This window comes from Morchella importuna, assembly GCF_003444635.1.
Source record: "Morchella importuna strain M04M26 chromosome Unknown Morimp01GS004, whole genome shotgun sequence".
Lineage (NCBI taxonomy): Eukaryota > Fungi > Ascomycota > Pezizomycetes > Pezizales > Morchellaceae > Morchella > Morchella importuna.
Window position 1 is genome coordinate 690,336 of NW_025763401.1, and position 25,706 is coordinate 716,041.

Below are 25,706 nucleotides of genomic sequence, written 5' to 3' on the forward strand. Positions count from 1 at the left end.
AAAGCCCTCGCCGAAAGAAAAGGAAGAAATAAGAATAACAAGGCCACCCGTGACAAAGGAGATAAATAGAAATTAAGGAAGAAAGGTTTGCTAAGTGTAATGAGCGGATGATAGTGCTTCTGCGGGCAAGTGACCAACAAGTAATCACTGGCTACGCAGTATCAGAATAGATGAAATAAAAAAAAGCATAAGGAAAAAATATTGAGCTATAATCCAAAACCTGGGGTATAGTAAGAAAAATTGTACAAGAAAAAATCTTCAAGAATAGGAAAATAGTAAGAAAAATGTTACAGATAATAAAATCAATAGACACTTCCAGTTGTGCTTGAGAATCAAGCAATACCACCAACTGTATAGAGAGAATTGTAAAACCACCAACGTTCCTCATAAAAATCCAAGGCAAACCCAACGCAAGCGGAACAAATACCACCAACACCTTATCCATAGAATATGTCGCCAACCAGACCATAATATTCAATCATCAAACTAATTGACCGTCCGTCAAGACAGTTGGGAGTTCCTCAAGATTCAATTCATCCAGTAATTCCTCCATATCATTTGCCTTGAACAGTTCCGTTTTCCGCTGGGTCTGTCCTTTCACCGTACTTCGAATAACCGCCATCAAAGCCTGTTCTAACATCTTATTCTTCCGCTCTACAGCAAGTATTCGTGCCTCCATCTCTATCTCCCTTGCCGAAACGTTGTGTGTTGAAACTGTGACTGTTGGTGTTGGTGGTGTCGATGCATTTTCTGAAGCTCCAGAGCCAAATCCTTTCGCATAGCGGGGGTGTGTTTTGTTGTCTGATGGGCTATTTGGAAGACTGTTGAACGATGAAGCTGGATGTTCAGTGAGAGCAAGTGAAGATCTCCTGTCACTGCTGTCGCTGAAAGTACTTTGACCAGTTGTAGACCTCCTTCTATTTGAGTCATATGTTTCACCCAATTCGCTATTCTGTCGAATCTTGCTCCTTTCCCTCATCCTTTGCATATCCTTTGCCTTGCGTGCCTTAACACGCTCTTCACGGGTCTTTCTATCACTTCTAATTGACTCTGCATCATCGAATTGGCAGGTTGTTGTCGTGCTTATAATTGACATCCGTGAAATACGTGTCCGTGTAGGAGTTGGGCGCCGCTCCTCCGCCTCGTCTGGCCGTAAAGCACTATGATTCTCCGGAAGAGAAGGTAAACTCCTGTTTGGTGGTGGGCCTGGCATGGGTGGTGTTTTTCTGCTCTTCTTGCGTTGAACATGAGCGCCACTACTTGTCGTGATTTCAAATTCAATATCGGTGACATCTTCAAAAACCACAGAAGTCATGGACGAGCGTGCCGAAATGACTTGAGACCTTGGACGGACAGCTCCTGCGGCCTCTGATCGAGAACGACGGCGCGGAGGAGAGCTCTTCGTAGACCCCATAACGCTCGAAGAGTAAGCTCCAGAGGGACTTCGGGGCGGTGACCTCAGTCGCCCACGTTTCTGGAATTCCCTCATCTCTGCCATCCCCATAGTAACAATATCACTAGTGTACGAACGTGGTACCGATCTAATACTGTCACTAGTAGTGCCTGTTTTGATATCGGTTTCGGAATCAAGAAACTGTTGATATCTACCCATGGTTGCTACGTCTAGTGAAACCTTTGATTCCTGAGCATTCCTAGGTAGCGTAGGACTGATACTTCGCTCGCCAGAATATGATTCTCGGGGACTAGGTATAGAGTATGCACCGGTGCTGAGACTAGTTGTCATGCTGTTTCGATTATAATCTGAAGATGTCTCAGACGAGAAGCTTGTTTGTTGACTTACACTCGTGGCGTGAGAATCGAAGTAAGTCTCTCCATAGTCCACATGAATTTGAAGATATGGCTTCCCCTTAGACGTAGTTTTCGAAACAACATTCTTACTAGAAGTAACAGTTGTAGGGGGTGCGGTATTTACTCTTGTGGGCGAATTTCCATGCGTCGGCGACCTCAGGAATCGAAAGCTTCCCCCTCGAGAACCAGCGCCAGTACTAAGATCTTCAGAAGACGATGAGAGATATCTCTTGAAATCGTCAGGACTGGATGTTTTGAGGAAATCTGCCAGATCCTGTGTGGCAGTACTTCGAGTAGTTGTCAGTGAGATATTATCCGAAAATGAGGTCTCAGAACGTGAGCGGGTTTTCTGGTGGTTCTGATTATTCTGGCCATAGTCCTGCCCATAATTCATGGCGAATAGTCGATATTGAGGAGACTTTGAAGGACTTTGGTGGAGTTGAGTATCGCCCATGTAATCTTTGTCGCGTACAGAGCAGTCCATATACTCAGGTAGCTTCGCGCTTTCTGCCGTTTTGTACATATTTTCGAGTATTCAAAAAGACCGCGAGTTGCAGCTAAACCTCGTTTGCTGTAGAAAACGTCAGTTAACTATATATTTCCACTGCAAAACTAACGGCTCAGGAGGTTGCAACGAACTTGAGATCACAACCCGACGTTTCTCGCCGTCACGAAAACCAGTAAACGTAACTAACTGACTGAAGATGTCGAAAGCTCACGAGATAAAAGGAGAGCACCCAGCGCCCAGTATGTATAAGAATCTCTCCCTATAGGTATCTTTCGTAAACAGGGATCGGCGGGGCACCGTGCAGCGGCCAAAGCGCAGCAGCACCAAAAGTAAGAGGTGCCGGTAAGGGTTTGACTTGGGTGCAATGAGAATTAGGTATGTGATGCAGCCAGGAAATATGTTAAAAAACAGAATAGGGTCTGAAAACTATCAATGGTCTCACGCAATTCTCTCCGAGGGAGCGAGATTAGATATATAACCTTTACGTCGGAGGGGCGGAGAGGACGGAAGCGAGTTCACAGTGAGACATTCCCCGAGGGGCTAGATTTATAGAAAGATGTTATGATAAACACAGCCAAACTTGCCTTCAACAGATGGTTGTCTTTTCCCTTTCCTTTAATGATTGGTAGTGGTGTGGCAGGAGCCACACTGCAAGGTCCGCAGTAGAACAAAAAAGGAACGACAGGTGAGGGGCTTAAAACGTCCAGGTCGGTACAACTTTCATATGTCCAATTAATGAATGCGGGGGTCGAAGCAAGGGTCTCTCCAATTCAGCCCAGTAAGAGAACCACACAGCGTCCCAGCATTGAAGTATGAGGTTGAGATACGTTGGGGATCCCAACTAGGCATCTAAACAGATATATTATGAGCATAGTACGTGCATAGCACCTGGGTTGATGTGAAGCTTGAGTTTACCTCTGAAACGGCTTCCAAATACCTGCTCCCAAATACCATCGCCGTCTACTATTGCATGCAGCTACATATATGTGGCTGTGCCCAAGTCTCCTTCTGCCTCTGCACGTCTTCTCAGAGCTGTATATTGATCAGAGTCTGCATCATATTGTTATTTCCCAGCCTGTTGCACTGCACCTACGGGTATCTTCGGGCCAATGTCGTAGTAAGAAGTCAGATATCACAGAGCCATCCCTGTATATCTCTTTGGTTTTACAATACCATCAAAGCCCAATTGAGTCTGCATGTATGATTTGTACTGTTTTGTAGGAACTGTGTTCCTTCGACACAGTTCTCTTGATGCCTTACTTGCTCGCTTGTCGACGATCTGTGCGTTGCGGATGCGCGCACGGGCAAACTGCTGTTGCCTTCTAGGCTGGAATTTCCTACGGCATGATACCTAAAACTTGTGAACGCCCACTTGATGGAGCAATTTCTTCCTCTTCCGAACAACTTGTGCAACACTTGTCGCTTTTTGGCACGAAAAATCTTCGCCCATAATAATCCCTATCTATTATGGGTCATTTCTGGATCATTGAGACGGCAGCTTTGCAGCTTCGAATGGATATCCCGCTATTCTTGCGAACGTTGTTGACGAATATACTAACCGGCCCTCCGAAGACGATATCGATGTCGCCACAGGGTGAGAGACTTTATTTTTTTTTAGACTTGTCCAATGTTTCGGCAACTTTCCCCTAGGGTTCCCCTAGGGCTCTCCCTAGACCAGATATGTGGGTCTTTAACTCCTTACCCATCTGCCAGGCCAGGCCTTGACCACGAACTCTCAACAACAACGTCGGCCTTAACATCCCCCCGCGGCTGGCCCAGTTACCATTTTTGTAGCATGTCACTGTCACTCACTCACTGACTTGACTTGTAACGTACTACTGTGTGTAGGACTACTCAAAGGGGAGCACAATTGCAGTTAACTGTCCGAACGGCGCGAACCGCTAAGTAACCCTTACCCGTCGCTTCTCCAATCATCGTTGCCAACAACCCTAATTTTTACCAGTCGGGCTAGAACAATCATTTCAGAATCCTTGCCGGAAGACAAGGCCCTCCCTGTCCCCTATTTACCACCACGGGGGGTACTCTATTCGTGCTAGTAGTCAGATGACACCAACTACCCCCGAGCTCATAACCTACTTTACAGTATGTTCCTACTTATAGCTATACAAAATTTCTCTCCACGGGTAGTTATTCGGATTAAGCCAGACACCTACCTACTACGACGTATGATCATGATCTGAGTCTCGGAAGTCGGTGTAGGTGCACCTACGTGTGTGCAAAACCACAAGGAAAAGGAAAAGAAAAAAACTTGGCTTAACAGTAGGTATATGTTATGTACATCACTGTCTTGGATTAGTTACTACAAACTCACCAAATCGGACAAAGCCTGGAATGGTTTGTGAAAAACTTCATTCGTATGGGCAGTGTTTATTCTGTTGCATACATAACTATCGGGGCTAGAATAGCTTTTCCTATTAAGTTGCAACTGGCCGGTTTTCGTTAACTTAATGACGCTGTTGCACGGCGGTTTCTTGCAGCATCATCAGATTTGAGGATCTCGATCAGGACATACAAGAGACCATATCTTTTCAAGCTAGAAAACGAGAACCAGATTCCGAGGATCACAGAGCTGCATTTGTTTTTATCTATCTGGAACTCTATCATAGCGCTATATCATCATATGAAATTCTTAATCGTAGCTCTTCCAATCGCAAGGCTTCTATCTCGGAAAATTCTTTTCAGGTACCATATATACACACACAAACTACATGTATTAATCCCAACAAAGACCCCTAAGCCCAAAGCATACCTGGTTGTCGGATATAGGTGCGGCTCCGGCAGCAGTTGTTATGTAGAGATTCATTAGTTTTTGGACATCCCTTGCTTCCTGCAGCGTCGTTTTCCCTCCAATTATCTTGCCCACAAAGCATCTCCCAGACTGTGCCGACAAGCGTTTTTACTTTGTCTCATCAACAACAAGAAAGAGCGCCTATCTGTCCTCCTGGTCGATGTGAGACACGAACAGAAACAAAACATTCGACCTACCCCACCAAACAACCTGTGTAGTGACAGACGTGTCCGTGTGATTGATATCAAGACCGGGCGTTTACTATCATGACGGGGCGTCAAAGTTTACAGGACTAGCTTGGGTGTGTACATAAGAATTCTAGACCAAAATCCTTCAATTCTAGACTCTATTAATAACTATGTATCGTATTCCTTCAGAGTTCTCAATACTAACCCCTCGTCTGGGGGGTGCATCTCTGTGCAGAAAGATGGCTGACGATCGGAACTAGGCAGTTGATGCCATCCGGCTGTCGAGGTCTGGGACCCAAGCCCGTCATCCCACGCTTTCGCCTTGTTAATACCCTTCCGTCATGCAAGGCGTCATGATTGACCGCGATATCATCCAGGACAGGACCAAGATGACAGGCCGACAATGGTCCAAGCGCTTGCGCCGCATTACGGGGATTAGGGCTATCACACAATAGCAACGGCACAAAACTGTTTTTTTTCTCGAGGAACAAGATGATGACAAAGTCCTTCTCCTGTCTCGACCACCTACGCAGAAGGTTGCCTCTTTTCTCATTGCAGCTATACTTGCCGAATTGCCACCTATCCGCATATTGTTTCACTGCTTCTCACGTACATATCTCTCAGTGGATACAGCGTGATACCTCCCTTCCTGCTGAGCGACGGGTCGTAATACCTGTGCGTATTTACATGTAGGTACACAGATCAATAAGCGAATACCAAGTCTGTTTGGCTAGAAAAATTTATAGACAGGGTGGGGGGCATGTTTCTTTGGAAGAAACCAATAAAAACCACTAAAGCTCGGAAGACGGGACAGTATCAGCGGGGCCCCCAAGGAACGGAGATATGTATATTCACTACGCGCATATATCTTGGTAGAAAGGTCCAAGGGGCACTCGATCTACGGTTGCAGCAGCAGAACCCTGGTCTTGATTAAAAATATATATATCAAACCGTTCCTTATCATCATGTGATATCACTCGACACGCAAATGCAACTCACGGTTTCACAACTTCGTTGCCGGTACCGATAATGACACTGACACTACTAGCTCGAATTTCCCTTTGAAGGTGAAGCCGCATGTCTGCCGGACCTCATGCCTGAGTGTATTAAATCCCGACCATGTATGTATTTAGCCTAAAGAATTTAAACCTCAAGGATCTTTACTGATCTGAATTCACATCAATGGATAGGCTGCTCCGGCAAGACATCTAGTCGATCCATCGGAATACGGATATCTAACAGCTGAAATCCGTGGCTGCCCAAAGATGTCGGTAGTCAATCCTCACGGCTTGTAACTCCGTTTCACATCATAATTCAATAACACATGTAACTGCACAAAAGCGAAGTAACCTAGATAAACTTCCCTGATTATAAATTCCGTCACATAAAATCTGGCGAATTTTTGTTTGTTTGGTTTCAGTAAGCTCCGAACATCGTCTCCGCGTGATTAGAAAATTCGCAAAGTTGAAAAGAATATGGTGGCTGTATGTGATTGGGAGCACATAAATGTGATACCTTGTGCAATTACGTCTTTTGTGATACTTTATATGTATGTATATATGCGCATTGATGGAGGTTTATGTACATGTAGTTATTTCGTTCGACTGGACTACAGTCCGAGATTTGTATATGCCCAGACGGGATTTTAATCTACCTATGATACATATATCTCCCGAGTCGTCGATCGCGACCCCCCAAAGATTACTAAATCCAAAAATATCCTAATATCTACAGATAATCTTTTCTAGATATAGAGGAGTATCTCGAATACTCTGCAGATTGAGGCGAAGTTGATTATAGTAAGCTCATAGGACTCACTCTTGAATAACTGCCGTGCTTTCAACAAGACCTGTTTTATGCTGAACTGAAGTATTACAATACCAAAAAAGGGTATGAATTCGCTACGTTATTCCCCTTAATGCAGCAAGAATACGGCATTACTACGGTATCCCCTTGTAGTGCTGGTTTAATTCGGTATTATTCACTAAATCCCGCAGTCATACAGCACTGGTTTCACCCCGTTTTTTCGTACTGTATGTAGTACTAGATTCCTCCTGTTTATTACCGTTTTGAAACTTCTAGTTTCATCTAGTGTTGTATAACTTCACATCAATTAGAGCTTAATCTTATAATCTTATTTTGAAGATTTTCTTGAAACCACTAAAATCAGCTTCAAAGACATACATTAGATGAACCAGTGAGGAAGATCTTCGTTAGCATGTAAGGCGGTCCCTCAGTTGCATGCTCCTACAATCACGTTACCGAACGCTAGAGGGCCCCTATATTAGCATGAGCACAAACTTTATTATTTGGATCACTTAAATGAGTTGAAAGAGGTATATTTATCAGACAAAGTGATGTACCTCATGGTTAGTCGCGGGTGAGAAGTCATGATCGGGTGTGGTTTTTTGGAGACTAGGGTTGAGCCCTAAAGTCACACAGTCACTGCTTTTCCAAACAAGATTAGTGCCCCCACATTGTCGCGGAACCCACAGGGAATTTGTGGATTAACGCAGCTCGCAACAGCAACGCCCCTCCAACGACGAACGACGAAACGATAATTCGACCACCCCCAATTCACCGCGAAATCCGACCGACAAGATGAAGTACATTCACAGCGGAGAGACTCTTACCATTCCTGACGGCGGTGAGTTTTTCTCCTAATTCCGTAAATTGTACCAAGGAGCGGGCTAGGGTTTTTGAGGAGAGCTGTTGGGTTTAAAGGGAAATAAGAGGCGAATGTGGGGCGTTAAGAATAGAAGGAAGGCTCGGCCCAACAAGTTGTGGTTGAGCTCGCCTTGGGCACACATAGATTGGGGAAATTTTGCGGAGTACAGGCTTGAAGGGATAGGAACGCTGACAGAGTGTGATCCCCAGTGTCCGTTAAGATCAGGTCCCGTATCGTCACCGTTACTGGGCCCCGTGGTGAGCTCACCAAGGACCTTAAGCACCTTTCAGTCTCATTCGTCCAGAGCCCACTCCCCAACGTGATCAACATCTCTCTGCACCACGGAACCCGCAAGAATGTTGCCGCTCTCCGTACCGTCAAGTCTTTGATCGCCAACATGGTCATCGGTGTTACCAAGGGTTACAAGTACAAGATGCGTTACGTCTACGCCCATTTTCCCATCAACGTCAACATTGAGGAGGACAAGGAGACTGGTTTGGGACACGTTGAGATCCGGTGGGTTTCCTGTCCTGATATTCTGAAGAGACAGAAGCGACGAGAAGAAGCTTGGGAATGATAGCCAGATGGGGGGAACCATCGATATTTTCTCTACGCATCCGCCGTCGTTTATCGAAATTTGGCAATTTTTCTCGAGCTACATACTGACCGGATACCAACAGTAACTTCTTGGGAGAGAAGATCATCCGTCGTGTAACGATGCTTCCCGGTGTCAGCGTTGAGACCAGCGCCAACGTCAAGGACGAGATCGTTCTCACTGGTAACTCTCTTGAGAACGTTTCTCAATCCGCTGCGGATATCCAGCAGATCTGCAGGGTCAGGAATAAGGATATCCGAAAGGTACATAATTGAACTGGTTAAAATTTGTTTTGGCAGAAATGTGCTAACATCTTTCTAGTTCTTGGACGGTCTTTACGTTTCCGAGCGGGGCAACATTGAGGAGTAGATTTGGGGGATACATAAAGTAAATTAAAATCAAATCCATGAATCTTGGGGGTCGGGGAACCAAAACTTTTTTCTTCTTGTTCTAAAATGGAGTTCTTTCCTTTGCTGGTTCACGGTTGGATAATGGAAAGTACAAAAATCACAACCGGTTCTCCGATTTTGTGTGTACGATACATATCCAAAATCTGTGATAGACGGGTCTTTTCTTTTTTGAGCATTAGCAATTTCTTTTGCCATAAATACAAGATATCGGTATCAATTGCAATTGATCTGAAATTGTGTAGGGGTTGGGAGCAATAATTACAGCTCGCTAGGACCCTTTTATGGATTTGATAGCTCCTTGAGCTAGCACGCGTCATTTATTATCACTCAGCATTTAAAGTCACTTATTATCACTCGCTATAATATCACATATTTCATTACATCATCACTCCAACAAAAAGAAAAGAAAAGAAAAGAAAAGTGAAAGGAGTGCTATTAGATTCTGGTGTGATCCATGCAATATTAAAGAACCAACACGAGGCCCTCTGTTCCCTCACCAAAGTATTAAACCTTTAAAGGTATGGCACGTGAATAGGGTTTAGGGCTTTGTTTGGCGCGTAGCTGTATGACTAAGATCATGATAAATTGAGCTAAGAAATCGCGTCCTGCAGCCTCCCATGTTCTGCCGCTCTGAACCCTCAAGAGTCAAGACACCTACCTCTGGGCTATTGCTCTCTCGGGTTTTCGCCTTTTTCGCATCATTTCCCAACTTCATTACACTCTTTCATATTGTCACTACGTGAAAAGGACTTTATATTGAAGCTCTACCCGCCCCAGCGACAGCAGTATAATGGCTGACGGCGGCGCAGTGACTAATGGCCTCCAGTAAGTTCACCTTTTTTGTAGTATTGCCTCACTTTCACAGCGTTCACATCTTTACAGGGTAGTGGCAAACTTACCGGAGGAAGTTCACTGGCTTTGCGAGAAGATCGAGCTTGGTCCTGGTGGGAAACAAGTGGAGTGCGTTGAAGATGAAACATCTCGTCAAGAAGCCACGCTGCACGCCCTAATGTTACTGTCATTCGTCGACCAGGAGACCAACCAGAATTGGCTGAAAGGAAGGGTTGCTGCACAGTTGGCGCGGTGCGCTGCTTGTACGGCACAGTTCTACTGTCTAAAGCGCAGATTCTACCATCAATTACTAGAGTACGAGACCCAGACCCTGCAGCACCTACTACGTTCTAACTATCACTAGAGAGCACGACAAGGAAAACCTTGACCTGTTTTTCGGCTTTCTCGAGGAATGGGACATCGAACGCGTATTGCCGGTTATCAAGGATGTCGTTCGGGATATTAAGCAAGCAGAATCGGTAGACGCTTGGTACGAGAGATTTCGAGGGCACAGAGCCCAGCGCAATGCAGTCTACGAGTGTTTTTGTAGTCCGGAAGTTCTTCGAAATGAAGAACTCAGATCTTGTTTTGCCGAAATATGCAAGACGGGAAGAGTAACAGTAGAAGGGCCTGCAAGAGGACTTATCACCTTTCTCTCTGGCCAGCAGGAACCTTTCCGCACTGTGGTTGAGCAATCGTGGAAGATTATGGGTCCTAATTTTAAACCTCAAGAATTTGAGTCCCACATGTTGGAAGCACTAGAGGAGACTGTCCGGAAAGCAGAAACTGAAGGGGTTCCCGAGAGGCTGGTGCCATTCTGGGCTGGAATGGCTACGATTGTAAAAAACGTCAGTAAGGAGGTCATTACAAAGACTATCTGTGGAGCAAAACATGATCCAATTAAGTTGGCTATAAATCATATCTCCCTCCGCGCCCCATATCTACATTCGTTACTTCGATTTTACGAATCCCTCATGACGAAATTAGGTGGTGAAATCTGGGATGTTGTTTCGCCTCTTACTTCTTCGACATTTGCAGATATTTTGCTTGTCGAAGATAAGTATTCCGAACTCCTCCGCAACATTCCCCAGGATGAGAGTGGTGAATTGCAAATTATGGACTTGACCAAATGGATGTCGTCGTTTGTCGGCAGTATACAACCCCTTCAGCGACCTACTAGCGCTACACCGCTTCTCCGACAGCTTTTCAAAGAGCATAGTTTGCCGCCCTTATCCAGAGGCATCTGCTGGAAAGAAGGGATGAAGGTTTTAAGTTTAACCCTAAGTGGTGTTCACTCCCATTCAAGCACGCTCGAGGGGGAAGCCGACCGCATTATCCTACGACAGGCAAATGAACTCTTTAAAGAACATCTTAATATAGTAATTCAGGTCGCGACCTCTTCAATGGAGTACGAGGATGCGCGCATGGGATTGCATATGTCAACGGCTCGAGATGCTGCCATAGAGACCTTGACATCGGCCTTGAAGCTGGATGTCAAGGTTGTGATGACAGACTATGCCAGCCTGACGAAGAAGAAACCAGAGCTACCTGTCACAGAGACAACAGTCAGAGACGAGCTTTGGAGAAGTGTTTGCGAAAGATTCCCCCGGGATAACATCCACTTTGGCCGCCAGATATTGACGGTTCTGCAAGAACTGATTATACTTGAGAAAGTCCATATCAGTAACTCGGACCAAGATAATCTGAAGAACAGAAAGACAAAGTTCAACGAAGTAATAACCACTCTACAAGGACGACTTCACGAATATTTCCAGGCATTGAGTCGTTTCACACCCTCTAATATCAACCAGATTCTCTCAGAGGATAGCGCTCAACTTACTTTCTTTACTGGTATAATTTCTTCGGTGGACGATGTTTCTTTTGCAGCAGAAGACAGTCTTCTTCAAGCCTATGGTGTAGAAGACAAGAACGAAGCTCTTCGAGCCATGCTGAAGGCCGATTTTCGTGTGACCATAACGGCACTTTCCGACCTTGGACGACAGCTGCAAAAGTGACAACGTTTTCTCTGATGCCCAAGATGATCGGTTTTAGTTCGACCGTGCTGGATGTCCTATGTGATCGGTATGATGGTGTCATCGTAAAACAAAATCTTGAGGGATGGCAGAAGACTACATTAAGGATATACTGGGATGTACAATGGAGGTGGCTTGGGAACATTTTCAAACGAGTAAGAAGGTGGGCGATTTCCGTCGATAAAGAAGTCATGATCGAATTTACTCGAGATGCTATGGACTACGCAGATAATCTTTTCAATCGGTATTGGACATTCGAGCAGGCACTGAGAGCCAATATGTCTGAGCTTGATGTCAGACCAGGTGCCAATAGAGATATTAGCTGGGGGTAAAGCTTCTTCAAGACGCCTCAAGAACTCTTCATCCTCTCACCGTTATCTTGACCATACAAGATCCGCATCTTTTAAGTACTTGTCAAGCCTTGATGTGCAAGATATTGAAGCTTCTAGAGCAACAGGGCGTCGAGATTTCAGATGACTATTTTACCACAATGAGAAAATATATCTACCCCCAAACATTACCGGAATACGACCCGTCAGCCCCCCCTACAACAAATCTCAGTGAAGTACAAAAGGCAGAGCTCTCAGTCGCCGTGACCAAGATCCGCCCCGACTTCATTCCCGATGAAGGCAAACCTTTCCCCCCCTCCTTTTTAAATCAAGCTATTGAGTATATGCTAACTTGTAATGACCTATAGTCAAAGAGCCCGCTGTGGTTGAAATTTCAGACGATGACTATGGCGATATCTCAGATGACGAAATGATACAGGCGGTGGAAGAGGTGTCCCGAAAGAAGACTGTGCACAAACAGACCCAGCTTCAATTTCCAACTACTACGGTCCGACCTGCCGACGCCGCTAGATCTTATAAGCCGCCTGTAAAACCACCGGCAACACAATCGAAGGCTGGTGCACTTAGAGTGGGTGCTGCGAAAGATGCGGTTCGCGGGGTTGTTCCTGATGATTTTCTCATCAAACGAAAAGCCGCAAAAGCCGCTGATGCTGCTAGAAAGGCGGCGCTGGCAGCAGAGAAGGCGAAGCGAGCTGCTACCACTGTCGTTGAAGATTCTTCTTCGGATGAATCTTCTGAAGATGAGGGCGGCAATTCCTTGTTCAAGCTCGGCAATGCTGTTCAAAGGTCAACGAGGATTGTGCATGATCCAAATTTGGGTACTTCACTTAAGCCCAGGACTCAAATAAGCCGAGTGACAGGGCCAACTCGCCGAATTAAGGACAACCGAGCTCGAGTTGCACCGGATTTGTCGCCTCTTTATAAACAAATACTCAAATGGGAGGCTTTTCACGAAGACCCCTTCCCTCCTGGTTTGAGCAAACAGGACTATATCTCTGTTGCAAAGTCGTTTGCTTCATATGAGGCTTACCGTAAAACTTTCGAGCCACTTCTGCTACTCGAGGCTTGGGTAGGATTTCAGAAATCAAAGGAGGAGATCCCTCCAAATTCCGCATCCCTGGAAGTAAAGCTAGTTTCGAGAATGCGGGCAGACAACTTCGTGGAACTCGAGACTACCGTCGCAAATATGGACGACCGCTCTCGGTGGCAAGAATCAGACATTGTTTTACTGTCCGTTGATAAAAGGCCTCTATCTTCCACAGACAAGCCTCATTGCCTTGCAAGGGTGCACAGTATCAACAGAAAATTCACAGGTGCTCCTGTATGTGAGGTTCAGCTCCGATGTGACCCTTCGCCTTCGATGATGCAGAATCATATGCGTAATGGGGGCACTCTTTATGCTGTTAAGATCATGGGGTATAGATTCCTTCATCCTCTGGTTCAAATGGCCCATATAACATTGTCACTAACAAATGATCTTTAGATTGGTTCCCCTCGAGAGAGAGTATTCCGCCATGATGTGTCTACAGTATTATGACCTTGAACATGAGATTATCAATGCTAAGCCCACTGAACTTGAAGAACCAACGGAGGTGCAGGTCAAGCGCACAAAAAACCTGTATACTGTAAATGAGCCTCAGGCACGTGCTATTATTTCTGCCATAAAGAATACTGGTTTTACATTGATCCAAGGGTATGTAGTTGCATTTATAACCACATTGAATATTCTCATTCTAAACTCGTGTATAGTCCACCTGGTACAGGGAAAACTAAAACTGTCATCGGGATTGTTGGAGCTTTATTGACACCAGGGACCACTGGGGCAACAGCGATAACAGTACCCGGAGTTCAGAGTAAACCTAGCCCAAAAACATCTTCAAAAAAGATTTTGGTTTGTGCGCCCAGTAACGCAGCGGTTGACGAATTAGTTATTCGTTTCAAGAAAGGTGTGCGAACCACAAAGGGGGAAGACATAATTCCGACAATTGTTCGTATCGGTAGATCAGATGCGATCAATTCTACTGTAAGGGATGTTACGCTCGAGGAGCTGATCGAACGCAGGATGGCACCAACAACAGAGAGTTCGAAAGGCAAAAATACGGACATGGAGGAGTTGAGGAAAAAACATACGCAGCTTATGGAAGAGCGTGCTACTAAGCAGACTCAGCTGGATGATGCTCGCTCGAAAAAGGTGGAACCACCTGCAGGCTTGCAAGCTGAAATCGATAAACTTAGCGCCACAATTCGTGAGCAGAGAAGAGCGCTTGATGCGAAGCGAGACCAGAAAAAGGAGAGTAGCAGAAATGCAGAGGTGTTGCGACGCCGTGTGCAGCAGGAAATCATGGACGAAGCGCAGATAATTTGTGCAACTTTAAGCGGGAGTGGGCATGACATGCTGCGTAATGTGAATGTCGATTTCGAGACGGTGATAATTGACGAAGCAGCTCAATCTGTAGAATTGAGTGCACTCATCCCTCTCAAGTTTGGGTGCGAAAAGTGTATTCTTGTTGGAGATCCCAAGCAGTTGGTAAGCATCCACCTCATAGTCTTAAAACGATCGAGCTAATATCGCAATTTTTGAATAGCCCCCTACCGTTCTGTCCCGCGAAGCTGCAAAATTCTCTTACGAGAAGAGTTTGTTCGTTCGCATGCAAGAAAACTATCCAAAGAACGTGCATCTTCTGAGTATTCAGTACCGAATGCACCCTATGATTAGCGCTTTCCCCTCAAAGCAATTTTATGATTCCGAGCTTGAAGATGGGCCAGGCATGAAGGAACTGAGAACAGAGCTGTGGCACAACAGCAATCTATTCGGTCCATACCGCTTTTTCAACGTGCAAGGCCGAGAATCTACCGGTGGACGGACATCTCTTGTCAATCACATGGAAATTGAGATGGCTTTCTCCCTTTTTGATCGTCTGACAAAAGATTTCACGGAAGTTGACTTTGACGGGAAAGTCGGGATAATAACCCCATATAAACAGCAGCTCTTTGAGTTGAAGAGAAGATTTCAGAGGCACTATGGTGAACGTATTGTGGATACTATCGATTTTAACACCACAGATGCATTCCAGGGAAGGGAACGTGACATTATCATTTTCTCTTGTGTGAGAGCTTCTCCCGAGGGTGGTATTGGTTTCTTGAGCGATATTCGCCGCATGAATGTCGGTTTAACAAGAGCGAAATCCTCGCTCTATGTTTTGGGAAATGCAAATTCCTTAATCAAAAACAGATTATGGGGAGCGCTGGTGATGGATGCCAAGGATAGGGGGGTGTTTACAGAAGCTCATCAATCTATGTTCACAAACTCGGCTAGGGGGAGTAAGGGTGTTGCAAGCCAACCAGCTATTGCAGGTAGGAATGGACCGAACCAGGCGCCCCGGAATGTTGCACCAGCAACGCATGCCCATCATGATCCTATGGATATTGATGAGCCGTTGCCGTTGCCGTTGCCGTTGCCGTTGACAGTGTCACGACCTCGACCTAACCAACGTCCAGGGCCGAATTACCATCCACAAGGACCGAATCCGCCTCGGGGTATCTGCACATCGTGCGGGAAGCCCGGCCACGGGCCGGGTAATTGTCCCCAAGGCCGCGCTCACCGGAGTGGTCAGAACCCTCGAGCACCAGCACAAGGTACTAGCAATACACATGACGTCCGTATCCCCCCGATCAAAACGTCGACAGAGCCACCGAAGCCTATACAACCCCCCAAAAGAACACATTCCTTTGATGCAAGTGCCGATGGAGCAAACAAACGACCGCAATTTACCGGATCTCTACCAGCTCCCAAGGAGGTAAGTTTATACCTATCTACTTATTCTATAGAAATGGCTGGATATTAATAGATTGTTAGCCACATCCACTGCCTCCAAGGCCTATGAGGAAAAAGGACGATGAAAGTGGTGTCTTCCTCAAGCCTAAGAAACGAAGAAATGGGAATGCAAGCGCGTAAGTACCACTTGCCTAAACAATTAGGGTAGCTTTGAATTAATTAGTATCTTGCATGGCAGCTCCGGATCTAATGATAGGGCAAATGATAATCATCCGAAAATAGTGAGAAATCTGATTCAAAGAACTGCATTAACTTAAAGCTGACCAACTTTTAGGAAGATAAGAAGTGATCGTTTACTCTAGAGGCTGTAATGTTACCACTTAATCTTGTCATGTTTTTCTTTTTCTTTTTCAATTTCGGTTTGTTTCCATGTTAGCAGGGTGGGGTTGGCAAGGCGTATAGGTCCGCATTTTTTATGCTTTTATATCCTTAATTAGGTATACAGTATCTGAGGTATGGCTTTCTGTGCTAGAATTATATTAAGTTCTAGTACAGAGGCACCGGTAAGAAAGAAAAAAAAGACGGACCGGTAATAGAATGAGGCAAGGGGGAGAGTATTGCAAAGTAACCGCACATGTGAAGATAAGAAACCGCGTACTCCATATCCGCCCTCTTTTACTCCCCGGATCACTCGGCCGCAGCCACATTCAAGCCCTAGCCCTGATGACAAACCATTGTTTAATCGATGATACGAGCGGTTGCCCTAGCAACAGTGCCACGTTTTTTTGTTTTCTCGGTGCCTGTTGGCGACCAGCACATAAAGACCGGGTACTTTACATACCTTAGCAACCCAAGTACCCAACGCCCAAACAACTCCTTACGACCAACGGCCACCATAAACGACCTATCGACCGGGGTCCCTCTTAGATTGAAAGTGATTCCAGCACTCCTCTACTCCTGCGCAATTTCGTCGCTCACTTGTACTTTGTTTCTTGTCCTACAGCCGCAGCTATCGTGACGCTAAGATGACCTCTACCGACGCTTATGAAGTACTAGAATTGATCGGCCAGGGCGCGTTTGGCCAGATTCGCAAGGTTAGGCGTCGTACGGATGGCCTGGTATGGAGCCCTCCCATGCAAGCGTTGGCTCTAATGCAGACCTTCCTAATGTTCTAATGTCTTAGGTGTTGGTTCGTAAAGAGATCTCGTATGTCAAGATGACCGACAAGGAGAAGAACCAGCTAGTGGCAGAGTTTGAAATCCTGGCCCGTCTGAAACACCGTAATATCGTCGAATACTTCCATCGAGATCATATCAAGAAGGACCAATCGATACACCTCTACATGGAATACTGTGGGAATGGAGACCTGTCGACAATTATCAAAAGGTGCAAGGCTGAGCGAAGCATGGTCCCGGAACATTTTGTCTGGTCGATATTTACGCAAGTAGTGTTGGCGTTGTACCGGTGTCACAACGGAGTCAACCCTCCAGATTTGGGCGATATCTACGCCACGGATGACCACCCGGTGCCTCAGGCGACAAGCGACACAGTGAGGATTTTACACAGAGATCTGAAACCGGAAAATAGTAATTAGTTTTCCCTTTCGCCTCTATGAATTCGGGAGATTACTGACACTAGGTAGTTTTTCTCGATATGGACCATGCCGTGAAGTTGGGCGACTTTGGGCTTTCAAAGATGTTAGCACCTGAGCAACAACTGGCTACCACCTATGTCGGTACACCTTATTACATGTCGCCGGAACTCATTAGCGAAGATACCTACACGCATAAATCCGACATCTGGGCCCTCGGATGCATCGTCTACGAACTCTGCAAGCTTTCCCCTCCGTTTAACGCTCAAAGTCTACACGGCCTCGGAACAAAAATAAAAGAAGGCCGCTTCTCGCCTATTCCCAACCAGTATTCACCAGATCTCAGGAGAGTCATCGATATGTGTCTTCAGCGAGATCCATCGAAGAGACCAGATACCTCGCATCTATTGCGATTGCCTTACGTAAAGCTCAATCGTCGTGAGATTGAGGCATTGGATGTGGGCAGGTCTTTCAAGCGGAAGGAGGAAGTATTGAGGTCAAAAGAGGAGGTGTTGAGGTCAAAGGAGGAGCTGTTGAGAATGAGGGAAGAAGAGCTGAGGCGGAAGGATGCGCAGTTTGCTATGGAGCAGGAATTAGCACGGAAAGCGATACGAGAGCACTGTGACGTGTTGAATGCCGAACTTCGCCAAGAGTGGGAGAGGAAGGCTATGGCAGAGATTGAAAAGAGGGTTGCCTTCCAGCTTGAGGAGGTGCACAAAAGGGAGGCGGAGGCTCACCAGAAGTGGCACAGTGCCTGGCAGAGCGAGGTTGAGAAGGCGGCTATGAGAATGATCGAGGAGATGGACCTCGTACCAAGACCTTTGGCGTCCTCACTCTTATCCAATGCAGATGATTCAGGATATGGGGACAGCATTCACGTCCCTGAAAGTCCGATACACAATTTCCCCCGCGTAGTTGCTCCTGCGTCGCCCGTGGATATCGATATGTGCTCTCCATCAGTATTTGATACTAGCCCGCGTAAGCCTTCTAAGCTCTTTCAGCAAGGCGTGCTTGAACAACAAGCCCCTCCACGTATGCCTCTAAACCTGGCACCAGCAAACCAACTCCGCCCTCAATCATCCATCCCGAACAGCCCTTCGATGCCCAATATAGAAAAGGCACCTTACAAGAATCAGCACCTTTCCACCTCGTCCCTCGGCTCAATGGACTGCCATACTCCCGATACTTCTTTTGAAGAGGAGCCGTCTCCGACAAGGAAACGTGGTTCTTTGGGCAAGGCGTCAACGTTCACCACCGGATACCGCGGATCTCCAATGAGGGGCATTGGAAGAACAAGCGATAGATTCCCTCAAAACACGTCAAAGTCAAGAGAGCTGGGAGGAAGCAATCCTGAGGCTCTCAAATCAGCACCAATAAGCATCAAGGCGTTGAGTTTGGTTCAGATTGCTCGCCAAAATCCCGAAATCGCTACCCTCGATGACGTCCCGAGCCCGTTTCTCAAGAAAACGCAAAAGTGGACATGGTGATTTCACTAGGGGGGGTTTTTTTTTTTTTATGTTTACTTGTATGTGTGATCCTTTATGTTGGAGTTCTTTTTAGGTGTTTGTGTTTTATTATGGCGGCGAAACGGTATCTTATTTCTTGTTACGATATGGATGATGGCGATGGAGGTGGCGTACATACTTTCCCAGTTTGTTTACTAGTTTTCCGGGGTTTGTTCACCTGCATTAAAAAGGGTTTATCTGTCTGTTTCATTACTGTACGGTATATAATAGATGATGTCCATAAGCATTCTTCCCTTGACAGAAATTGTATTGGAGGTCATATACATGCAAGAATATCAGCTTACCCCCACTCAAAACACATGGTATTAGTCCGCAATGCTTTACCCTACTTTGGCAGCGTATCCACCAGGTTCTTAATAGCACTCTCATCGGCCCCAAGCACTACCCACAATCAGCCCGCCCCCCAAAATCAATTCACGGGGAACAACTCACCAGCCCTGCCATTATTCCAATCTACCAGCAACGGCCTCAGAACCCTCTCGCTGACGTTCTCCCCGCCCTCTTCCAGCGCTTTCATGGCCTCCCGCTCCGACGTGGCGCCCTTCATAATCTCGCCAACGCGGTTCTTGCCCGCAAACTCCAGGATGGACCGCAGCTGCGACGGCGTCGGCACGGCGGGCGCATTGACAACCTCGAGCTCAAAGACGGCCTTCTTGCCGGGGTCCTCGGCCGCGCTGGTGGAGGCCTCTTTCAGGAGGTCGAGGACTCGCTTGGATGGCGCCGACTTGGGCGCGTGGAAGAGTGTGAGGACGTCGAGGGTTTTGTGCTGTCGCTCGAAGTGTTAGTTGGGGGTATTCTGGTGGCGCCTAATAGTCTAGAGGAGTATGGGGGGAGTTCTTACCCATCGAAACATTTTTGTGTTTGTATGAGGTTGTGGGTTTGGTTGTTTGGTAGCTGTTTTGTTTGGTGGGTGGTGGGCGCCGTGTATGACGTTGTTGCTTGGTTGAGGTTGTTGCGTTGCCAAGGCTTTGGCGGGTTTGGTTAGACTGGTGGCAGGGGTAATGATCAGCTTGCAGGTTTTTTGGTAGGCGTGGTTGGCATTGGTGGGTGTTGTTTGCAATTGGTAAAAAAAAAAAAAAAGAAAAGAAAAAAAAGTGAATGGATAATCATAAAATCTAAATCGCTTATTAATCGTCTGGAAAGAAGACGGAGCCTCAGTTATAGTACGGATAAACTCTCTCGATGCCGCTGGGGGCCATGTCAATAACCTAACCGCGAATACTACCACAGAACAGAGTGATCCCAACCACATAGCTCGGAAGACGAAACTAACGATATTATAAGTTCCATGTACTAAATAAATGGAAATGCATAATAAAAGACTTCTGGAATGTGGCTTCACTTTAATTTAGGGACGAGTACTAAACTCCCTTCACCCCGGCCGGGTGTTATCAATCTATATACATACGTGGATCTTGCAATCGGCGAACTACACTCTCCAGGCACGTAACCCCATTTGTCACTCTTATCAACGTATAGCCCTTCTGTAAATGCGTATCATACATTCAGGCCACATACAAGATGTATAGATGTATACAGGCCACATCAGCCATCCCAAATTTCGCCGCCCATGCAAACCTAAAAAGCAGCCAAGCTATCTTGGCTTTTCGAGAGGTATATAAGGGCCAATCCCCCCCACTTCCCCTTCTTTCCTCTTCATACTTACCTAGCGACGAGCCTTGGTGATCATGAATACCGGGGCTCCGGGCTGCGAGACCCCCATAGCACAAACGGGAGGGTTGAGCGTCTGCTACAGATCTTCGGGTTTGTTAGGTCACGCAATTTTTGATTTGTCTCTGCAGATTTTCTTCATTGCTGGTTTGGGACGCTTTGTGTTCGAGACTGCGAGGGAGTGGACTGTGGGGCATGAGTCTGTGGGTTTGATGGTCATGGGGACTCAACCCACTCGGTGTAGTAGGACGAGCTGTCTATCACTAGACTACACTCGCCCACACAACTGTTAGTGGCCGGGAAGTAATACCTTAGGGAGTGAGGGTAAATGAGCTAGCTACTTGTAGATTTATAGATCCATAAGATGCAAGCATCACACCAACAAATCCAAGCGGATTCTGCTAGCTGCCTGTATGGTGGGATTGACAACGGTGCGCATACATGTACTTATCAGCCCCCCCCCCCCCCCCCATAAAGCTAGAGAGTGACTGCCGGTTCATCTGCCCAAGCAAGCAATCTCTATGCCATCACCCATAAAAGATCACTACCAGTGTCATAATCCGATCACAGGTCATCACTCGGCCACATACCCGCGGGGGGGCCGTGGCATTATATTATCAGATAAATGGGTGGCCAGTGACTGCAGGGTTTGCCCCCCCCCCCCCTAGCCCGCTCTGCCCTCACTTAAGTATACTGTGATGGTGATAGGGTCATGAGATATCACTCGACGCCAATGTTACTTACCGCAGCACTGAATTCGAAGGTTAACTTGCATGTACATATATACCTGCGAGATAAAGAGTCGCCACAAAATAACGAGCAACCACCAAGTGAAGAAAACCACTAAATAAAGAGCACAACTTTTCATTATCTACAATAACATACGAGCCCCAACCAACAACAACAAAAAACAACGCTTTTAATTACTATTTACACCCCCCCCCCCCTTTCCCTCCCCCTCTAAAAATCCACATCCACCTTCTTCGCCTTCCCCACCTCCTCCCCACCCCCTCCCCCCTCCTCCTCCTCCATCGGTGGCAGCGAATACGGCCCAATCTCAAACCTCCTCCTAGTAACCACAAACGCCAGATCCTCCCCCCTGCCCACTGCACCCCCCACGCCGCCGCCCCTCTCCCCCACAACCGGCACCTTCCACACCCTCACCAGCCCCTGCGGCGCCCCCTCCTCCTTCACGGCACGCCCAAACGGCGTCAGCTCAACAACACAGTCCGCCAGCACCTCGGCCCAGCGCACGAGCCCGCTGGCGCGCGGGTACAGCTCGAGCGGCAGGCTGGCCATGAGTGTGACGGCGGGGTGGGCGCGGAGCAGCGCGCGCAGGGCGTGCAGGAAGGGGAGGAGGTGGGAGGGGGTTGCGGCGGCGGGGGGGTAGAGGAGCGGGGAGAGGAGGGAGGGGAGGAGGATGCGGTGTGGGTGGGGGGCGTGGGTGGTGATTGCTGTGGTGAGGTGGGTGAGGAGGGGGGTGAAGGGGTGGTGCTGGTGGTGGGGGGCGGGGGGATGAAGGTGAGCTTGGTGGTGGGGGGGAGGGTGAGGCGTTTGGTGAGGTCGTAGGTGTGGCAGAAGGGGGTTGCGGGGGTGGTGGTGGTGGTGCTGTCGGTGGTGGAGGAGGGTGGTTGTGCTGTAGTAGTGGTGGTAGGTAGAAGGTTAGTATATAGCTATAGCTGTAGAAGCCAAAACACAACTGCATATATCCAGTGACACCATACCCCGACTACCCCCAAACTCCCCCAGCCTCTCATACCTCCACGCAATCTTCATCTTCCCCCCCTTCTCCTCCCCTTCTCCGTCACCGCCTCCACCGCGCCCGTCACCGCCGGCAGATCCCGCACCCACGCCTCGGGCACACCCACCACCGTGACCGCATGGCCCTGCACGATCCCCTCGGCCGCGTAGTACCGCAGCAGCGCGCCGCCAAAGTCCGTCGTGCCCGGCTCCTCAATGAGCACGGAGCAGCCGAGCGGCAGACCGGCGTGGCCGGCGAGCAGCGCGTCGAGCGAGGGCGTGCCTGTCGACGTTGTGGGCTGGCCGTTGATGGCGAGGGGCGGATGCCCGGGGTGGGGGGCTTGGGGGCCGTGGGTGTGGTGGTGGGTGTGGTGGGCGGGGGCGCGGGGGCGCCGCGGTTGATGACGATGTTGCGTTTGCGGAAACTCATGGTGGTGGGGGATTTGTGGTGGTGGTGGTGGTTTGTGGTGGTGGTTTGTGGTGGTTTGTGGTGGTTTGTGGTGGTTGGTGGTGGTGGTGATGGTTGGTGATTTAAGATTATTGCTGTTGGTGGGGCAGTTGAGAGTTGAGAGTGGGCGGTGCGGCTCTGTGGTGGGGGAGAAGGGAGTAGCTGGTTGCGGTTAGCGGGCTGCACGAGTACCGACAGGGTGTGTGGATATTCTTCGTGTGCTCTCAGCGATCTCTCTCTCTGTCTCTCTCTTCAACTCACTCCACCTCCACCTCCACCTCCATCCCCCTCTTAACATCTACTCACCATGTCGTAAGCCACCCCTCCCCCTCCCTCAACACACCACTAACCCCCCCCCTCGCAGCACCGACTCGCTCCTCCTCGACTCCACCTTCACCATCACGGCCATCGACCAAAAAAAGTACGACCGCGTCATGCGCGTCTTTGGCGAGCGCGAGGACCTCAAGTTCACGCTCGACATCCACAGCGAGCTGTACCCGCTCAGCGCCGGCGAGACCATCCAGCTGTCGATCGCGTCCACGCTCTCGCTCGACGGCTCAAAGGACGACAGCGCCAACAGCAAGACGGGGTGGCGCGAGACGCGGTCGGGGGAGCTGACGCTCGCGGATACGTATGATTATGTCATGCATGGGAAGGTGTATCGCTTTGAGGAGGGGAATGGGGAGTTTATGCAAGTGCTTTCTTTGTTGTGGTTTGTGGGGGGATGTGGGCTGACTGGGGTGTAGAAAGGTGTATGCGTCGTTTGGGGGGCTGTTGCTGCATATTGAGGCCCGCATAAGAGGTTGAGCTCGCTGAGGCATGAGTATATCTACCTCCTCATCAAGAAATAGAGGAGCGGAGTGTGGTGGAGGGGGGCACGGAGGTGCAGGTTTAATCTTTTAGGGGAAAAATTGTTAGTTAACCACAATCCCGCTTATGCGCAATTCAAAGGGGGGAATAAAAATGGCGTTTTGTTTTGCTGTGTGTGTGTGTGTGTGTGTGTTTCCAGAGGTGTTTTTTTTATAGATTTGCAATTCAATGATTTGTGGTTTCTACATAGCAATGGATCGTATTACATACCCAGTGATCATTGACTCTATAAGTAAACCGCAACAGCGAAAAGGAGGGCTCGCTGTAGCAGCAACATAGGACCCAATTGATCATTGGCTCCAATCAATAACAAGAGGAGGACGGCGGTACTACTATTCCAGGGCACCCCTTTCGTTCTTGCCCTCCTAATACTACTACTAATCTTGGTACTAATCATCCACCAAGCACAAGCACAAATACAAAGCAATGCAGCCTTCAACAAGCCTTGCAATCCACAAACAACATCCACCCAGCTGTTTGGTAAAACACAACGACACATACCACCATCCACACCTTGGACCAGCGTACCTACCAAGTCGGGAACTCGAAGCGCCTGTGGATGCGCGAGCAGATCTCGATGTAGTTGGGCTCGTTCTCGGGCGTGATGATGCCGTGGCGGATGAAGAAGTCGAGCAGGACTAGCACGCACAGCTAATTAGCAGCCAAACCAGAGAAGAAGAGCCCAGCTACGCACCAATCGCACAGTTCGGCTTAAAGCTCCCCTTTGCCAGCTCCTCCTTCACCTGCACACCGTCAGCACAACCTCCCACTCCCACTTCCACCCCCACCGCAGAACACTCACCTCCTCCACCCCCAACAACCTAAACCCCACCACCTCATCATCCCCGGCCTCGGCACCACCCCCTCCCCCACCTCCATATCCCACACAAACTGCACCTCGGGCTGCAACAGCCCCTCCTCCCCACCCGCACTCCTATGCCTCTCATAAAAGTAACTCACCGCACCCACACTCCTCGCCGCCCCCTCCACCAGCCCCCTCCCAAAGCTCGCCTCCTCCCCACTCTCCTTCACCAGCGTCTCAAAGACCCCCATCCCCGCCGCGATCCCGCCCGCAACAGTGTTGTCCAGCATCCCGCCATACGTCGGCTTCGCCGGATTCCGCGTCGGCACCCAGATGCGCAGGGGCGAGGGGACATGGGCCGTCATGTGCACGCCGTACGTGACGACGCCAAAGAGCGCGCACGCGCTGCGCTCCATGGTGAGGTAGAGGGTGCCGGGGGCGAGTAGACGGCGTAGTCCTCGTTGCGCCAGCCGCGGAGGACGGCGAATGTGTTTGCGGAGCGCCAGGCGGTGAGGTTTTGAGCATGTTTGCGGAGCGCTCGGCGGGGGTGGCGCCGTGGAGGGTGATGGTGGCGCCGGTGATTGTCCAGTGGGTGCCGGAGAGGGCGGTGTTGGTGAGGGCTGCTACGACGGCGGGGAGGAGGTAGCCGAGCGGGTGGGTGGCGTGGGTGAAGACTGTGAGGGTGGAGAGGCGCTCGGCGTGGAGGGCGGGGTGGAGGGCGGGGGAGGGGAAGCTGTGGGGGTGTTAGTGGTGTCTATGGGTGGGGGTGGGGTGGAGAGAGTCTGGGTGGAGGGAGTCTGGGTGGAGGGAGGTCTGGGTGGAGGGGAGAGGGAGGGGTAAAGGGAGGGGTCTAGGTAGAGGGAGGGTCTGGGTGGAGGGAGGGTCTAGGTGGAGAGAGGTCTGGGTGAGGGAGGTCTGGGCGAGTACCTGTCGACGGTGTTGACGAGGTCGAGGTTTGAGTAGCGCTTTGTGGACGACATTGTTATATTGCAGATATCGAGCGTGGAGTTGTGATATCAGGGTTGAGAGTTGAGAAAAGGCTTATCATCATCACCCCGCCCCCCACTCAATCCCACCTCACC

The 25,706-nt window shown here is 48.6% G+C and overlaps 10 protein-coding genes across 10 annotated transcripts; 6 read left to right on the top strand and 4 right to left on the bottom strand.

Annotated features, from left to right (window-relative positions):
* Positions 1 to 481: 481 nt before the first annotated feature.
* On the bottom strand, positions 482 to 2,332 carry LAJ45_02327 (uncharacterized protein; the record flags this gene model as incomplete). The annotated part of the gene is made up of 1 exon (XM_046111918.1): positions 482 to 2,332. One exon carries the CDS (start codon positions 2,330 to 2,332, stop codon positions 482 to 484), a length of 1,851 nt encoding a protein of 616 aa, XP_045974818.1.
* Positions 2,333 to 3,784: 1,452 nt separating this feature from the next.
* LAJ45_02328 (uncharacterized protein) lies at positions 3,785 to 4,374 on the top strand (the record flags this gene model as incomplete). The annotated part of the gene is made up of 4 exons (XM_046111919.1): positions 3,785 to 3,911; positions 3,996 to 3,999; positions 4,166 to 4,222; positions 4,281 to 4,374. The coding sequence occupies 4 exons, from the start codon at positions 3,785 to 3,787 to the stop codon at positions 4,372 to 4,374; spliced, it is 282 nt and encodes a 93-aa protein (XP_045974819.1).
* A 3,541-nt stretch (positions 4,375 to 7,915) lies between these two features.
* LAJ45_02329 (uncharacterized protein) lies at positions 7,916 to 8,946 on the top strand (the record flags this gene model as incomplete). Its single annotated transcript, XM_046111920.1, has 4 exons — positions 7,916 to 7,961; positions 8,192 to 8,498; positions 8,663 to 8,840; positions 8,899 to 8,946. 4 exons carry the CDS (start codon positions 7,916 to 7,918, stop codon positions 8,944 to 8,946), a joined length of 579 nt encoding a protein of 192 aa, XP_045974820.1.
* An 831-nt stretch (positions 8,947 to 9,777) lies between these two features.
* On the top strand, positions 9,778 to 11,833 carry LAJ45_02330 (uncharacterized protein; the record flags this gene model as incomplete). Its single annotated transcript, XM_046111921.1, has 3 exons — positions 9,778 to 9,812; positions 9,870 to 10,133; positions 10,183 to 11,833. 3 exons carry the CDS (start codon positions 9,778 to 9,780, stop codon positions 11,831 to 11,833), a joined length of 1,950 nt encoding a protein of 649 aa, XP_045974821.1.
* A 508-nt stretch (positions 11,834 to 12,341) lies between these two features.
* On the top strand, positions 12,342 to 16,325 carry LAJ45_02331 (uncharacterized protein; the record flags this gene model as incomplete). Its single annotated transcript, XM_046111922.1, has 9 exons — positions 12,342 to 12,480; positions 12,549 to 13,617; positions 13,685 to 13,894; positions 13,951 to 14,728; positions 14,787 to 15,555; positions 15,700 to 15,998; positions 16,058 to 16,152; positions 16,215 to 16,257; positions 16,311 to 16,325. The coding sequence occupies 9 exons, from the start codon at positions 12,342 to 12,344 to the stop codon at positions 16,323 to 16,325; spliced, it is 3,417 nt and encodes a 1,138-aa protein (XP_045974822.1).
* Positions 16,326 to 17,001: 676 nt separating this feature from the next.
* Positions 17,002 to 19,054, top strand: LAJ45_02332 (uncharacterized protein; the record flags this gene model as incomplete). The annotated part of the gene is made up of 3 exons (XM_046111923.1): positions 17,002 to 17,094; positions 17,160 to 17,562; positions 17,619 to 19,054. The coding sequence occupies 3 exons, from the start codon at positions 17,002 to 17,004 to the stop codon at positions 19,052 to 19,054; spliced, it is 1,932 nt and encodes a 643-aa protein (XP_045974823.1).
* A 364-nt stretch (positions 19,055 to 19,418) lies between these two features.
* LAJ45_02333 (uncharacterized protein) lies at positions 19,419 to 19,946 on the bottom strand (the record flags this gene model as incomplete). The annotated part of the gene is made up of 3 exons (XM_046111924.1): positions 19,419 to 19,474; positions 19,526 to 19,859; positions 19,935 to 19,946. The coding sequence occupies 3 exons, from the start codon at positions 19,944 to 19,946 to the stop codon at positions 19,419 to 19,421; spliced, it is 402 nt and encodes a 133-aa protein (XP_045974824.1).
* A 1,778-nt stretch (positions 19,947 to 21,724) lies between these two features.
* Positions 21,725 to 23,236, bottom strand: LAJ45_02334 (uncharacterized protein; the record flags this gene model as incomplete). Its single annotated transcript, XM_046111925.1, has 3 exons — positions 21,725 to 22,258; positions 22,573 to 23,047; positions 23,214 to 23,236. 3 exons carry the CDS (start codon positions 23,234 to 23,236, stop codon positions 21,725 to 21,727), a joined length of 1,032 nt encoding a protein of 343 aa, XP_045974825.1.
* Positions 23,237 to 23,259: 23 nt separating this feature from the next.
* LAJ45_02335 (uncharacterized protein) lies at positions 23,260 to 23,759 on the top strand (the record flags this gene model as incomplete). The annotated part of the gene is made up of 3 exons (XM_046111926.1): positions 23,260 to 23,264; positions 23,317 to 23,643; positions 23,699 to 23,759. The coding sequence occupies 3 exons, from the start codon at positions 23,260 to 23,262 to the stop codon at positions 23,757 to 23,759; spliced, it is 393 nt and encodes a 130-aa protein (XP_045974826.1).
* Positions 23,760 to 24,350: 591 nt separating this feature from the next.
* On the bottom strand, positions 24,351 to 25,604 carry LAJ45_02336 (uncharacterized protein; the record flags this gene model as incomplete). Its single annotated transcript, XM_046111927.1, has 6 exons — positions 24,351 to 24,460; positions 24,517 to 24,565; positions 24,625 to 24,643; positions 24,715 to 25,029; positions 25,106 to 25,357; positions 25,552 to 25,604. 6 exons carry the CDS (start codon positions 25,602 to 25,604, stop codon positions 24,351 to 24,353), a joined length of 798 nt encoding a protein of 265 aa, XP_045974827.1.
* Between the last annotated feature and the right edge of the window lie 102 nt (positions 25,605 to 25,706).